The sequence below is a fragment of the Syngnathus scovelli genome, chromosome 6, assembly GCF_024217435.2.
Source record: "Syngnathus scovelli strain Florida chromosome 6, RoL_Ssco_1.2, whole genome shotgun sequence".
Taxonomy (NCBI): domain Eukaryota; kingdom Metazoa; phylum Chordata; class Actinopteri; order Syngnathiformes; family Syngnathidae; genus Syngnathus; species Syngnathus scovelli.
Genome location: NC_090852.1, coordinates 2499948 through 2513265, shown reverse-complemented (window position 1 = coordinate 2513265; position 13318 = coordinate 2499948). Strand labels below are relative to the sequence as shown.

Below are 13318 nucleotides of genomic sequence, written 5' to 3'. Positions count from 1 at the left end.
GAAAACGTGGCTGAGAACAGGAAGGTCTTGGCCTCCCTGCTAAAGCGGCTGCCTCCACGACCTGACCCTGGATTAGCAGAAGAGAATGCATAGATACAGGAAAATACGAATCAAAGTGTGGTTCTCTCCATTAGCTTTTGTAAGCTTTCATATTGTCTCATCAGTGCGACAAACGATAAGGAATTTGTAGGGGTCATGTGCAAACTAATTTGCTGGTCTCCGACTTAGTGTAGAGTGTTGCATAAGGGGATAGGGGAAAGCTAGTTGTAGCCAAGTAGTTTACTCAGTTTTGTCTCGATGTTTCAAGATGTGATTAATCCAAAATCCACTGCTAATAACATTTGTCCCATTTTCTGTCCTTTTATTGTTCCCCTAATAGGTATTTGACCTCCACTCGGGTCCAAAGCCAGTTGTGTTTGTCCTCCATGCTTTCCTTTCAGCCAAACTCACTCGTATGGGCTTGCTCACATGAAGAAAATCAGATCAACCTGAGTTACCTATTCACCAATGAGCCCAGGCACACCTTGAGCAAAAGATGATGATGATACCCTTGCAAATCTTCACAGCTTTATAGTTCCATTGGACCTGACATCACAGGCATATATCTCACTACCACTCACTCTACCCTCTCATAAAAATGTGCCTTCATTTCCACTTTCTATCCCACAGCAGCTTTGTCAAGTCTAAAAGTAGCACTTTACTTAAAACTCTCAGAATTTTATCAATTAAAAAAGCTTTTATCATTCCAGTGATCATATACTGATCAATTTAGATGATATGGGCCATATTATCCCGTGTCTATAGGAGCGAAAAGTCACACACTTCTGACTGCGCAGATTCTCGCATCGGCGAATGACTTTCACGCACCTTCTAGCCAAGGCAAGGCAAGGCAAGGCAAGTTTATTTGTATAGCACTTTACAGCAATCAGGCAATCCAAAGTGCTTCACAGAAGACATGAAAGCATCAAAGAAAAATAAAACATTAAAAGCATCAAGGTACAGTTAAAAACATTAAAAAAAAACATTGAAAACAGTTGATTAAAATTAAAATCAGTAAAAAGCAAATAAAACAGGAACGGAGTTACAGTGCAGTATAAGTTAAGGTAAAATCAGCAATAGGCCGCCAAAGCATAATCATAAGCACAGTCTTAATTAAATTCATCCATTCATTATCTTAACTGCTTATTATCACGTGGGTCGCAGGTTTACTGTCTGGGGGCGGTAGGTGGGGTACACCCTGAACTGATTGCCAGGCAATTGCAGGGCACACATAGACAACCATACAAACACACACGCACGGACGCAAGCACACACACACACACACACACACAAACAACAACAAACACACACACGCAGAATTAGACCTTGGGATGATTCAAGTGTACAATTAACCTACCATTCATATTTTTGGGATGTGGGAGGAAACTAGAATACCCAGAGAAAACCCACGCAGGCACATAGAAAACTTCAAACAGGGAGTAGAACCCAGATTTGAACCCACGACCTCTGCAGTCGTCCACCGTGCCGCCATTCATTAAATAACTTGAGTAGATATGTTTATTAGATTTACCACATATAGACAATATGTAAAACATCATATCCTTCACATTTTTCATTTAGCTAGAACTTTTTGCAAATCTGACTTATCCAAAAAATAAATTATTTTCACATTTAAAAAGTTGTTCATATTCACAGATTTAGATAACGTTCTCAGTTTCGAGGAAACGTACAAGGGCCAAGTCTGGACAGGAGAATCTGCGTAGACAAAAAGTGTGTGATTCTAGTCACGTTTATGTATAAATGACTTGCATGCAAACGGCAAGGTGAATGCTTATGTGACCTCAAATAAGTCATGTTTTACTCAATAAATGTTAGGATGAAGAATTTTAGACAATCAACGAATGGTGGCCTCATGAGTGACTCAATAACATAGTTGTATTTGCCTAGCATTCCAGAGCAGCCTTACAGTGTACTTTTAACTTGTTTAATCAGATTTTTGGTTAGTTTGTTTTTATCAGAAAGTGAGACGACAAGACTTTTAGAGTCAGTATGCAATAAAACATGCAGAAACTATGCAAACAAAGCAGATACCAGATGTCGGTGTGTTTGTTTTACTCATGCTTCTTTCTGGCTGCTTGTCCCTGTCTGGCAAACACACTTCACTGTCTTAGGTAATTTCGTGGCAAGGGGGGATGGGGTGATACTTTAAAAGTAGCACAAACAGTATTACACTTTTTGTGGCATCCAAATTACGTGTTATTAGTTTGTTTCTTAGCTTTTTCAAGATGTTGTGTGACTAATTATTACCTAATTTACGTCCATCCATCCATTTTCTATTCCTCTTGATTCCAATAGGGTGACCTTACACATATATATGTGTGTGTGTGTGTGTGTGTGTGTGTGTGTGTGTGTGTGTGTGTGTATGTATGTATGTATGTATGTATGTATGTATGTATGTATGTATCAGGACCGCCTCTTATACCAGTGACGTGCGGTGAGGTTCATAGGCACTGACGTCAGTGCCCCTTGGCGATCGGACAAAAAGTGTTCTCTATTAATCGCCTCACTCCCCCTGTTATATATAAACCTTCTCTAATTATCGCCCTTTTTTTCTTTTTAATGTTGTCTCTCATAGTTGAAGTGTACCTATGATGAAAATTAAAGGCATCTCTTATCTTGTAAGTGGGAGAACTTGCACAATTGGTGGCTGACTAAATACTTTTTTGCCCCACAGTATCATAATTTGTTTCTGCACTCACATTTGAAGCCTTGTCCTGTTCTTCAAAATAAAGGGATACAAATTTATATATATATATATATATATATATATATATATATATATATATATATATATATATATATATATATATATATATATATAGATAGATATAGATATATATATATATATATATATATAGGACTGTCTCAGAAAATTTGAATATTGTGATAAAGTCTTTATTTTCTGAAATGCAATTAAAAAACAAAAATGTCATACATTCTGGATTCATTACAAATCAACTGAAATATTGCAAGCCATTTATTATTTTAATATTGTTGATTATTATGATGGGACTGTCTCAGAAAATTAGAATATTGTGATAAAGGTTTTATTTTCTGAAATGCAATTAAAAAAACAAAAATGTCATACATTCTGGATTCATTACAAATCAACTGAAATATTGCAAGCCTTTATTATTTTAATATTGTTGATTATGGCTTATCCCCAAATTTTTTCCTGTGAGGGCCACATAAGTTTTCCCTTCTCTGATGGGGGGCCGGTGTCAGTTTGTAACAGAAAAAGTGTGACGATCGTAGGGGTGCTTAAAAAATGTATTGTTTTCCAGATGTATTGGTTTCCATAACCAAATAACCCTTTCCAGGTTCTTTACAGAAAAAAAGTCAGGAAATAAATAATAACACTATTAATGAAATAAATAATAACTAAATAACTCTCTCTGAGTTCTTCACAGAAAAAAACGGGAAATAAATAACACTATTTATGAAATAAATAATAACTAAATAACTCTCTCTGGGTTCTTCATAGAAAAAAAAATCCAAGGAACATTAACTTTCTGTTGTGCCAGGCACGATCTTAACAGATAAAAGTTCAGCTCAGTTGTCAGAGCAGAATCTCTCTGACACATATCAAGTTCAAGTTCAAGTTTACTTTATTGTCAAAAATCCTATGTAACAGGGTTAGCACAGAAGTTTGAAATTGCGTTTGACCAGTCTCCAATGTGCAGTTTAACTAAAAACATTTAAATAAGACATTGACATAAATCTCTTTCTTTCTCACACACACATACACACAACACACACACACACACACACACACACACAGCTAACTTACTCATACTGAATTTACAATTCATTCATGACATGACATATTCATTCACAACATAAACACAGACAATGCACACTTACACATTGCAGTCATTCAAACACTAACATGCTGATAAAACATGTGCAATACTATACAATAAAATACTCTCTCTCACATTCACACACACGCACACACACACACACACGGTGTGTAATAAGAGTATTGACATAATACAGACATAACACACAACCCCCCTCCCCCCCCCCCCCCCCCACACACACACACACATACATACACAGCAGCAGAAGTACAATCAGTGGTCATAGAAGTAAAGTGAAAAAGTGTAAATCTGTATATAAGGTGCAAGAGTAAAGTGCCAAGTGGCATGGTGACTTTGGAATGTTCAAGTGGTTTTCCTCAGTGTGTTCATGAGTCTGATGGCTTGAGGAAAGAAGCTGTTACTCAGTCTGCTTGTGCGGGACCGCAGGTTGCGGTACCGCTTCCCTGATGGTAGAAGGGAGAACAGTCTGTGTGCAGGATGAGTAGTGTCTTTGATGATGTTCATTGCCCTCTTGGAACAGTGTGAAGTGTACAGTTCCTGAATGGCTGGAAGGGGTGACCTGATGATCTTTTCTGCTGTCCTCACCACCCTCTGCAGCGCCTTTTTGTCTGCAGCTAGGCAGCTGCCATGCCAAACAGAGACGCTGCTGGTCAGGATGCTCTCAATAGCACCTCTGTAGAAGGTGGTGAGTGCAGAGGTGGGGAGGTCGGCTCTTCTCATCCTTCTCAGGAAGTGGAGTCGTGTCTGCGCCTTCTTGACCAGCGCAGTGATGTTGGTAGTCCATGAGAGGTCTTCAGTGATGTGCACTCCCAGGAACTTTGTGCTTTTCACAGACTCTACTGCACTGCCGTTGATGATGAGTGGGATGTGTGTTGGTTGTTTCTTTCTGAAGTCCACAGTGATTTCTTTTGTTTTGTTTACGTTGAGAAGCAGATTGTTCCTATCACACCAGGTGATGAGTTGCTGTACCTCCTCTCTGTATGCTGAGTCATCGTTGTCTTTGATGAGGCCCACCACTGTTGTGTCATCTGCAAATTTGATGATGTGATTCGTTTCAAATCTGGCAGAGCAGTCGTGGGTCATCAGCGTGAACAGCAGGGGGGATAGCACACATCCTTGCGGCACCCCGGTGTTTATGATGGTGGTCGCTGAGGAGTTGTTTCCGACTCTGACTGTTTGCGGTCTGTTCGTTAGAAAGTCCAGCATATGAGCAGTCTCTTAAAGTTCTTGTGTTCCTTCCTTATAATCCTTTTGTAGGTTCCAGTAGGCTTGTATACACCGCTGTTTGCAGCTCTCTCTCATCAACTTCCCTGTGAAAACCACAAAGGAAGCAGGTTGAGAAACTGAACTAAGTGATACAGCACCTACACAGCACAATACATTTCACTACCAGTATGGTTGTAAAGATGGATTTTATCCCAGTATATTTTATTATGATTATATTTGTTTATGCTCAGAATGACTCATTCAAGTCAGAAAAGTGAGCTTACCTATGTATGTATGTTCATCAGTGTGAACCGTGGGCCTGCATCTGGCTGGTGAGAAGTTGAATATCAGGTTCCATTCTAGTTACAGCCAGTCTCAAGCACTGATGCAAATGTTCATCTGTCAATCTTGATCTCATCAGAGCTTTCAGCAGTTTCATGCGTGAAAAGGTTTTCTCGCAGATATACGTGCTGCCAAAAACTGTGGACATTTTCGTTGCGTGTTTTTTGATGTTAGGGTACGTGTCGTTTGGGAGGGCAGCATAGAAGTCAATGAGACTGTTGGGCTTGAATGCGTCTTTCAGAACATCACAGTTCTGTAACTCAGCCAACTCAAACTGATATGAAGGCTGGGCTTCATCAATGTCGGCAACAAAGGGGTTCTGAAAAAGACGGATTTCTTTTGCATGAACATGTAGTTCACCGAATCGCACACCGAACTCCGCCTTCAGCATTTCCAGTGCTTCCACGCACTTTTCAGCTGGGAACGAGACCGCTGGGTTCTCTGTCGAGGTAGCAGGGGGATGGACGAAGTTGCGCTTTTTCACTTGTTCCAAAAGCAGCGCTAATTTCACCTCAAATGCTTTTAAGTGTGAATACATGTCGCAAATGAGTTTCCCCTCGCCTTGTTAAGGCTGTTAAGTATTTCTGTCACGTCTGTTAAAAATGCGAGGTGCCATTTCCATTCTGGGTCGATCAGCTCTGGGACCGTTTTGTCTTTTAAATGAAGAAATGCGTTAATTTCGGATAGCAGCTCATAAAAACGCCTCAAAACTCTGCCCCGGCTCAGCCATCGGACCTCTGTGTAGTACAGCACATCTCCGTGCGCAGACTCCAGTTCAGACAGGAATTCTTGGAACTGCCTGTGTTTAAGTCCCTTTGCTCTGATGAAGTTTATGCATGACACCACAACCTTCATTACAGAATCCCACGTCAACACTTTGCAGCACAGTGCTTGCTGGTGAATTAGGCAGTGGACTCGTAGCGGGGCGGTGAGACCCCTTTTTTCCAACTCCCGGTTCATGCGTCCTATTAGACCGCGAGTTTCGCCCACCATGCTAGGAGCCCCGTCAGCCGTGATGCTAGCCAGCTTTGACCAGTCCAGGTTCAACTCCTCCATGGTTTGGCACACTTTGTCAAAAAATCCTCTCCAGTTGTAGTCCCTTTGAGACTTTGGAGGGCTGCCAGCTCCTCGCATATCTCAAAGTTTGCGCTAACTCCACGAATAAAAATGAGCAGTTGCGCTGTGTCCTGCACGTCCGTGCTCTCGTCCAGTGCTAATGAAAAAAAGTCCAATTCTTTCGTCTTCTGCTGCAGCTGGGCATATACATTACTCCCGATTTCTTCAACGCGTCTGGTGATTGTACTTGCTGACAGACTTACGGCATTAAATACATCTTTCTTCTCGGGACACACCTCCTCCGCGACAGCATCCATAGATTTCTTAACAAACGCTCCGTCAGTGAAAGACTTACCGCTCCTTGCTATCAGTTGAGCAACCCGAAAGCTGGCCCCAACGGATGCCTGGTTCAGCTGAGCTTGGCGTACAAATGTATTCTGCTGAGATAGTAGTCCACTTTTTAGCTTTGAGAGTTTGTCTGCTCGTATTTGGCCTTGCAAGCTATCGTACTTGTCGTTGTGACGGGATTCATAGTGTCGGCGAAGATTGTATTCTTTGAATACCGCCACCGTCTCTTGACAGATGAGACAAACAGCCTTTTCTTTGCATTGAACAACAAAAAAAAAAATCGTTTGTCCACTGCAGGTTAAATACCCTGCATTCTGAATCAATTTCTCTCTTACCTAATCTTTTCGCCATTATTCCGTTCTCTCTTTGACAGGGCGGGGCCTAGGATTGTTTTTCTGGAGGCCAAATAGGAAAAAATCAGCGTCTCTGGTATTGTTCAGAGGGCCAGGCCAAATGTGCTGGCGGGCCGTATCCGGCCCGTGGGTCGTAGTTTGGTGACCAATGGCTTACAGCTTAAGAAAACTCAAAAATCATATCTCAAAATATTAGAATATTTCCTCAGATCAAGTAAAAAAAAAGATGTATAACAGCAAAACAAAATCAAACATTTGAAAATGTCTATTAATGCACTCAGTACTTGGTTGGGAATCCTTTTGCATGGATTACTGTATCAATGCGGCGTGGCATGGAGGCAATCAGCCTGTGGCATTGCTGAGGTCTTCTGGATGCCCAAGATGTTTCAATAGCGGCCTTTAGCTCATTCGCGTTGTTGGGTCTGGTGTCTTTCAGCTTCTTCTTCACAATACCCCACAAATTCTCTATGGGGTTCAGGTCAGGGGAATTGGCAGGCCAATCGAGGACAGTAATGCCATGGTCAGTACACCATTTACTGGTGGTTTTGCCACTGTGGGCAGGTGCCAGATCATGCTGGGAAATGAAATCATCATCTCCATAGAGCTTTTCAGCAGACGGAAAAAAATAGTGCTCTAAAATCTCTTGGTACACAGCTGCATTTACTCGGGACTTGATGAAACACAGTGGACCAACACCAGCAGCTGACATGGCTCCCCAGACGATCGCTGACTGTGGGAACTTCACACTGGATTTCAAGCAACTTGGATGTTGCTCCTCTCCAGCCTTTCTCCAGACTCTGGCGGCTTGACTTTCAAATGAAATACAAAACTTGCTTTCATCTGAAAAGAGGACTTTGGACCACTCTGCAACTGTCCAGTGCTTCTTTTCCATAACCCAAGTCAGATGCTTCTTCCGTTGTCTTGAATTCAGAAGTGGCTTGACCATGGGAATACGGCTATTGTAGCCCATTTCCCAGACACGTCTGTGAACAGTGGCTTTTAATACCTGGACTCCACCTGTCCACTGTCTTTGAAGCTCCACCAAATTCTGAAAGCGACTCTTCTTCACAATGCTGTTAAGGCTGCGGTCATCTCTCGTGGTTGTGCAGCGTTTCCTACCACATTTCCCCCTTCCAGCAGACTTTTTGTGGATGTGCTTTGAAACTGCACTCTGTGAACAGCTTGCTCTTTGAGAAATTTATTTTTGTGTCTTACCCTCCTTATGGAGGGTGTCAATGATGGTCCTCTGGACAGCAGTCAGATCAGCAGTCTTCCCCATACTTGTGATTTAGTTAACTGAACCAAGCTGAGTGTTTTTCAAGGCTCAGGAGTTAATTAGATGATTCAAGTGATTAGTTGAATACCCTACGAGTATACTTTTTCATGATATTCTAATATTTTGAGATAGAATATTTGAGTTTTCTTAAGCTGTATACCATAATCAGCAATATTAAAATAATAAAAGGTTTGCAATATTTCAGTTGATTTGTAATGAATCCAGAATGTATGACATTTTTGTTTTTTTAATTGCATTTCAGAAAATAAAGAACTTTATCACATTATTCTAATTTTCTGAGACAGTCCTGTATATATATATATATATATATCCATCTGTTAATTAAATACAAATCCACAGTGGTCAGAGTAACTCGAATATGTTCAAAGTAATAGGATCTAAAAATTCGATGAAAATTAACCAACAAAAATTAAACATTGATTTTGTATTGTGGTACAACAGAAGTATTTTTAAAAACTAATTTAAACAAACGCTGCAATCAGACAATTTGTGTAAATTCCAGTTGAAACTTAAGCACCTCTCAGCAGGTGTTTTGGCCCACTCTTCATACATAAACTGAGTCTTTTCTCCAGATGGTATCATTTTTAAAACACAATGTTGAACTAGAACCACAACTCGAAAGCCTGATTTCTCTGGTTAATTTTTTATTAATTTTTCATTTATTATTACTTTTGTCAGATTCACGTTTCTGTTACCGCTTTGGGTTTTTTGGTTCTTCACAGAGGCATAGCAACAATTTTGTCGATGTTAATCTTTTCACCTGTTAATACTTTTGTGTCACCGTAGATCCATAAGCTATTCCCTCGGGCCCGTACACTGTATATCAAATGCACTTACAGTGGTACCTCTACTTACAAACTTGACTGGTTCAACAATCGGGTTTGTAAGTAAAAACGTTTGTAAGTAGAAGCAATGTTTTCCATAGGAATCAATGTAAAAGCAAATAATGCGTATCCCAAAAATATCACCTTTTCCCTATTGCTCTGTGTAAAACACACAGAAACCCAAAACAACAGTTTTATTTTTGCTTTTTCAAATTTTTATAACAAAAAATAAATGTCACTTTATTCTTGACCTCCTAACTTTGCTTGGGGAGGGGGGAACCTGTTCTAATCTTCTACACTTGCTAAAAATACTCCAGAGAAGACAAAAAGTCAGACTAATAAATTATTGTATGCTTCCACGTACTCCTTGCAATGTGGTCACGTACTCGTCATTACTTTTTGGTGCAATTGAGTTTTCCGACTGTGAGTGGTCATTGAGCGCAACCCGTGCACAACACAAGTGAGAACTTAAAAAAATAAATTCAAAAAATGTAGCGTCTAAAGATGGAAATTGACAAACACACAAGTGTGTTCTTCATGTTTTTAATTGAAAACAAGGTGGTACAGTCTTCCGCAGGGCAACAGCTTCCGTCCTTCACTCAATGCGTGCCCGCTCCTGCCGCAGGGGATACCGATTTTCACGGTACTTACTTTGGTACAACAGCTATAATCCATTGCGAGCTTGACAATACAATACTTCGCCATGCTCCTTTACGATTTCGAGTTTCATATTGATAGTCTTAGGAGACATACTTGCCGATTTCGAATTTCATATTGATAGTCTTAGGAGACATACTCGACAACACTATACTTGTTTTAACGCTGCTAACGCGCCGAGACGAACATGGAATGGCAGAGCAAAGGAGACAAGGCGGGGGATGGGGGCTTCAGTTTGAAAGTCGAAAATTGGTTCGTAAGTAGATGCAAAACCAATCGTGAGGCCCCGGTTCATATCTCGAAAGGTGTGTAAGTATAGGTGGTCATAAGTAGAGGTACCACTGTATGTGCTCCCAAAAAGACACATTCGAATCAGCACACAACCATTCATATCAAAATTGCGGACCACTCTAACATTAAACTTTCATATTAAGGCGAGTGCCACAAGCTATTGTCCCGTGGGCCGCAATTGGCCCACGAGCTTGAGGCCCCTGCTTAAAAGGGTCCTAAACCTCTGATCTTTAATTGTAGAAAGAATATATGTAAGACAGCAAATATACAATGAAGATAGTATAATTAAACTCCTGGATAGAAATTCTCACTCTCAATCTCACCTAAAAATTGGTGCTGCTTTTCTTTGTCATACCACCACGTGTCTGTGCTTAACAAAATACCACCACAGATTAAACGTTTTCTTTGAAGACATTAACAATTATGTGTTTATAACAGTTTTAAAATGTATGGCCCCATGGCGCACACTGATTAGGTTTTGACAAATGTTTGACATTTTTGTAAAATGTTTAGTTATTGGAACTTTAACTTGCCAACATCCACTATGTATAGCAAATTAATTCTAATTATTCTTTTAAATCACTTTTATATTTAAATACATGAGTCAGATGTCAGTCGCTGTTTGGGTTCCCTATGCTGTTGATACAATTCATTTTATTCTTGATGACACTAAAATAGAGTGAGTTGTTTTCACAATTTTGAAATGTTAATATTTATATAAATGTTATATTTTATTTGTAGCTGCAACTTAAATTTTAAAATGTTCACACATTTTCAAAGTCTTAAAAGATTATAATCCAGCCCTATCTATAACTACTAATCTGTGGTAACATATTTGTATAGTCAACTTTGTATCTAGTAAAAACCTGTATTATAATGATGGAACCTACAGTTTCTTTTGTTCTTACTCATCCCAACACCACCTGCCCCCGTTTTGAGGTTTCTTTAAGATTTCATTTTGAGATGTCTTTTTGATCCATCCATGTTCTCCCCGAGCCCGCGTGGGTTTTCTCCGGGCACTCCGGTTTCCTCCCACATCCCAAAAACATGCTTGGTAGGCCGATTGATCACTCCAAATTGTCCCTAGGTGTGAGTGTGAGTGCGAGTGCGAATGGTTGTTTGTCTCTGTGTGCCCTGCGATTGGCTGGCAACCGGTTCAGGGTGTCCCCCGCCTACTGCCCGATGACAGCTGGGATAGGCTCCAGCACGCCCGCGACCCCCGTGGGGACTAAGCGGTTCAGAAAATGGATGGATGGATGGATGTCTTTTTGAAGTACTTATGGTTTATTGTTTCAGTCTAGATAATGGGATATTTACTAACAATGCAAAACAGATATAAATAAAATGTACACAACTCATGTTTTGTTGCCCATTCTTATTCTGTTGTCATATTGTTCTTTTAAATATGTGGCCTTGTCAAAATGTACAAGGATTTTGGCATTGTTAACCCTGACAGAATGCTGCTTTTGAACGCCTGATGCAAAAAAAAAATCTGTTTCCTCTTTTTCCGATTTTCTGTACTGTATTTTGTTGTATGATTTTCATCATCCTTTGAAGCAGTACTACTAGCATCCTTTGCCTATGTAGGTTCTCTATTCTTTTCTTCATTATTAAAATGTATGTATATTCTCTGTGAAATTACTGACTATTCTATCTATGCAAAAGCTTCAGAGGATTGGTGTATTTTAACCAAAAGTAATGTCTCTTCCAGTTTGAGCCCAATACAATACAATCATTTGACAGAGGTCACAAGAGATGAAATGCTTCTGAGAAATGTCAAATGCAACGTACAATTTTAGACTATTAAAACAATACATAGTATGCAATGTAATCACAAATGATACTAAAATAAAATCTGAAATCACGGTTGTGTGGACTTTTTTTTTTTATCTTGCTTGGCTCTGAACGAAGGCACACACTTCTTGCTCTGCTCCTGCTTCTTCCCTGCTTGCTGACTGTCTGTGTGCTGTTCTCTGTCTCAACTTATTCTAGCCTCCTGTATATTTTTTTCCAAAACCTAATCATGGAATTAGTGAGCTGGTCTCTCGAGTCCATCTACATTTTTTTTCTGCAAGGATGGAGGCGCACCCCTTGCCCCTCTGCTGGATGCAACTTAGATCCCCGGAATGAGTGGAAAGTGGTGTGCCTAGCAATACTGTCTGTAGAGGACGTGAAAGATGTAGGTCATCAGACTTCTGATAACAGGCATTCTGCTGTTATCCAATTGGCACCGTCCTGATCCATCGCAAACTTCAGCCGACCCAAAATGCATGTGGACATGTCTGCTTAGGCCAGTGGTTCTTAATTTCGTTGGAGGTACCGAACTTCGTATGCCCATTCACCCTTGTGAAATTATTATTATTATTTTTTTTCAAATTCAAGACATAAATGTTTTTTACCGGTGCACAATATGAGCCGTGTATGAACATCACTTTGTTCAAAGAACAAAGCCAACACAATGCATGAAATAAAAAAAATACATACCGTATTTTTCAGACTATAAGTCGCGGGTTTTTTCATAGTTTGGGTGACTTACACTCAGGAGCGACTTATATGTGTAATTATTCACAAATTTTTACTTGATTTTATATTACTGACTTACGAGAATAGTTGATCACTTCACGTTATTTTCACTTTAAACCGCATTAGGGCGCACTATGGCTGTGGGTATAATTGGAGCCTCACTGACGATGAGTTCCATTCACTGACTTCCGGAGTCAGGAGATTTTATGATTTGGAGTGACACAGACGGTTAAACTTGTTATTTATGTTATAGTTATTTGATAAATAGTTTATTTAGAGTAGCAACGTCTATTGGTAGACTTCAGTAGTTTCCGAATGTCTAGCAAGGCCATGAAGGCAGCAGAAGGGGAGGGTGGGGGAAGAGCGATCCAGGGCACTTACTTATAGCACTGTGTTGGCTCATATGTTGAGCTCTTTTGTGAAATAAAGAGCCGGTTACCAAACCCACGTCTTGCCTGGTACTTTGGTAACGCTACAATATAGTTATATACATAGATCTGTGGAATAATTGGAGCCGCAACTGACGACGAGGCTGAC

At 40.1% G+C, this 13318-nt stretch overlaps 1 protein-coding gene across 9 annotated transcripts in view; it reads left to right on the top strand.

Annotated features, from left to right (window-relative positions):
• sntb2 (syntrophin, beta 2) overlaps positions 1 to 13318 on the top strand; it is a 170862-nt gene that overhangs the window by 143196 nt on the left and 14348 nt on the right. For 2 of the 9 annotated variants that reach the window (XM_049723052.2, XM_049723053.2), the window contains one exon: positions 380 to 12124. The exons of the other annotated variants lie outside the window; for them this stretch is intronic. In XM_049723052.2, coding sequence (XP_049579009.1) covers positions 380 to 472 — 93 coding nt within the window. In that variant the 3' untranslated portion in view covers positions 473 to 12124. Of the gene's footprint in view, positions 1 to 379; positions 12125 to 13318 lie in introns of those variants that run through there. 9 annotated transcript variants of the gene reach the window in all.